The sequence below is a fragment of the Neophocaena asiaeorientalis genome, unplaced genomic scaffold (assembly GCF_003031525.2).
Source record: "Neophocaena asiaeorientalis asiaeorientalis breed wild unplaced genomic scaffold, Neophocaena_asiaeorientalis_V1.1 scaffold333, whole genome shotgun sequence".
In the NCBI taxonomy this organism is placed as follows: domain Eukaryota; kingdom Metazoa; phylum Chordata; class Mammalia; order Artiodactyla; family Phocoenidae; genus Neophocaena; species Neophocaena asiaeorientalis.
Window position 1 is genome coordinate 276,221 of NW_020173119.1, and position 3,135 is coordinate 279,355.

Sequence of the window (3,135 nt, forward strand, 5' to 3'; positions counted from 1 at the left end):
AAAAAAAAAAAAAAAAAAAAAAAAAAAAAAAAAAAGAGGCAGTGAGAACACACTAGAAAGAAAATGTTAACAGTGCTTGCGTCTGTGTGGTGGGATTCTGAATGTTTGGGGCTTTGGGGTTCTTATCGTTTTCTCTATTTGCCAATTTTTCTATAATGATTATGTATTACTTTTCTCTTTGGAGGAGGGGGGTAGTAGCCTTTTTAAAAGATAGCAACAGGTTATAGGAACTTGGCTCCACCGATCCCCAGGCTGAGAAATGTGTGAGCAACAAAAGGGCTTCTTACCTCCCACTGATGAACCTCACCAGAAACCAGCCGGAGGACTGGGTTTCTCCATGACTCCTCTTCCTCCAGCTCCTTCCTCTTGCCTCTGGGCTCAAAATCCTAAGGCTGGGCTGAGGTTACCTATCAGACTCCGGTGAGGAACAGAGGCTTAATTTACTATGGTTTCCTCCCTTTGGCCGCAGACACTTCGGCTGCACTTGCCCAGCTGCCAGGCCCCGTGCAGGAAGCCCAGTGTGGAGGGCAGTTCAGGCCAGCAGTGGATCTGACTGGCATTCTGTGGCCAGAGTGACATACTGTGTATTTTTCACTGCAGAAGCAGTGTTTTCTGGACCCAAGGCAAGCAGCAGGTCTCTATGAGGGCCCCTAGGTTAGGACCCAGAAGCCCCAGGAGTTACTAGGAGGCAGTCAACCGCTTAGGCCTCACCGCTTACTCGATGCCCAGCGCCAGGCCATGGCTTGCCCCGAATGTGAGAGACACAAGGTCATCCCGACTGCAAGGCTGCAGTGGGTGAAGTCTCTGCAGAGAGGACCTTCCTCTCTACTCTCAGAAATAAGGAGTCCTTTAAGTTGGAGTTGAAGAGCAGGCCTTGGGCCTCTCTCTCTGGCAGTCTGGGAAGGGAAGGCCAATTAGGCCACCTCTGGAACCCCAAGGATGGCAAATCTTCTGCCAAGACCTTTGGCTGGAGACTGCAGTCCAAGGCCTGGCCGGGGGAGGAGACCACCGTCCCTAAGGAAAGAGTCACTCCTTACAAGGTCAAACTGAGTTGTTGCTGCTGCTTTCTCCTCCTCCGGCTCCCCCACCCAACTGCCTACCCTCTAGGCAACATCAAGGAAAAGGGTAGGGCATGGAACATTGGGCTCTGTCCACTGGGGATGCCCAGGAGGGTAATGTAGTAAGAGGAGAGGGTCCCAGATCTGGAGAGCCCTGAGGCCCTGAGCCTGTAGTCTGTGGGAAGGTGGAACCAGCTTGCTCAGTCAGTCAAGGTCAGGTCTCAGCTGGGTGGTCCACTGGACACGTGGTTTTGCATACTCTCACTGGGCTAGATGGAGGGGGTTCTTCAGGGCCCTCCTGCTGGAGGGGTGACCTGAAGCAAGTGTAGGCTTCCAGGACCGTTTCTTGATAGCATTTGCTCTCCACTGATTATACCTAGTAAGTGGCCGCAGTGGCTTTAAGAGTTCAGTGGAGCCTGTCCTTTCACTCACTGGGGCAGAGCAGTGAGGCATTGGGTGAAGTCCTGGTTAGCTAGTCAGAGGATTAAACCATAGAACACAGCGTGAATAAACGCAGGAGAGGTGAGGGCTGGGAACAACTAGAGGGGAAATACAAGAGGGTGACCAGTTCATTTACAGGAACAGGCCCAGACACCTGCTCTCTAGCTCGCGGCAGGACGGAGCAGAGTGCACACCAAGAGGGCCGCTACTGCTGAGCCCTCCTTTCCCTGGTGTCACTCCCCGGTCACAGTCGCAGGAAGGTCTGGAGTTCTCCAGGTCTTCTTCGGGTTCTGCAGGTTTGGAACTCCCTTAAGTACTGGTCGGTCAACGGGGCAGGTGTGGCAGCGAAAGCAGGGGCAGGGGACGCAGTGGAAGGGTGTGTTCCGGGGTGGGGGCAGCTCGCCCCGGCTCTCACACGCGAATGCGGCCCCGCGCAGCCCGGTGGCCCCCCTGCCTCGGAGTGAGGCGGAATAGCACCGGGGGACGGCGTCGTATTTGGCGTTGCCCCAGGCGACCTGCCCGGCGAATCAGTGGCGGCGAACTGTAGAATGGTGAATTGGTACCTGGAAGGCCCTCCAGAAGTGGGACTCGATTCTGGTTCCTCCGTCTGCTGGGCTGTATGATGGGAGGTGACACATCTAGGAAATTTTCATGATAGTAGCCAGAAGTCTGGGATGAAGCATTGGCGTAGGTGGGCTCTATCTCCATCAGCTCATCCAGGTCATCATCTTGGGTCTCATCCTCTGTCTCTTGCTCCTGTTCTGGCTCCTGCTTGAGCTCCTGCTCCGGTTCCTGGCGGCCACCCTCATGTTCATCGTCTTTCTCATCCTTATTCTGATCTTCCTCCTCCTTCTTCCTCTTCTTCCTCATCCCCTCCTCCTCTTCCTCCTCTGCTTCCTCCTCCTCTTCTTCCTCCTCCTCTTCTTCTTCCTCCTCCTCGTCCTCCTCCCCTTTTTGTTTCAGCTCCTTCTTCCTCATCTCTTCCTCCCTCTTCCCCCTCTCCTCCCCCCTGGTCTCTTGCTGAATAGCTCTCACGTGCCTCCCCTGGTCCTTGTCCTGGAGCCTGCGCCTGCATGCCTCTTCATCTTCATCCCCACTGTGGCACTCTTCTCCCTCTTCACCTTCAAGATTACGGTCTGCTGCAAAAGGGAAGAAAATATTGCGAACCCCAGGGAGTGGGATTGGCTTGGGGACACGCACTTTTCTTTCTATCTCCACGCACTCGAGAATCAGCTCGTCCAGGTCGGCCATTTCAGTTGACCATAAGAGCTCCTTGCGGAAGAATTCTGACAGGCCTTTGAGGAATTGGTTTTGAAGGCGGCAGTCATCCCAAGACAAGAATTGAGCCAGGAACTGAAAAGCATCTGCATAGCTGCCCAGGGTACAGTCTCCCTGCTTGAGCTTGCGGATGGCTTTTTTTGCCACACTTGGGGGGATGGGGCCACAGAATTCCTTACGGATTTCATCCAGGAAGCGCGGGAAGTTGGCATGCAGGGGGCTTCCTTCCTGGGTGACTGAGACGGCCCAGTCCTTGGCTTCACCAGCGAAAAAGGAGATCAGAAAGGACACCCGCTCAGCGCCCCCGGGGAAATGATCCTCATGGTCGGCTATGAAAGTCTCTAGCTGCATCAGAAAT

General features: G+C 54.4%; 2 protein-coding genes across 6 annotated transcripts in view; one reads left to right on the forward strand and one right to left on the reverse strand.

Moving 5' to 3' along the window:
* Positions 1 to 3,135, forward strand: part of NHSL2 (NHS like 2) — a 56,552-nt gene that overhangs the window by 30,416 nt on the left and 23,001 nt on the right. The gene's annotated exons all lie outside the window — the stretch shown is intronic.
* The window catches only part of RTL5 (retrotransposon Gag like 5), a gene marked incomplete at its 5' end in the record, with an annotated part of 3,979 nt that continues 851 nt past the window's right edge, over positions 8 to 3,135 (reverse strand). Inside the window, one exon of the mRNA XM_024744076.1 lies at positions 8 to 3,132. Coding sequence (XP_024599844.1) covers positions 1,911 to 3,132 — 1,222 coding nt within the window. The remainder of the gene's footprint in view (positions 3,133 to 3,135) is intronic.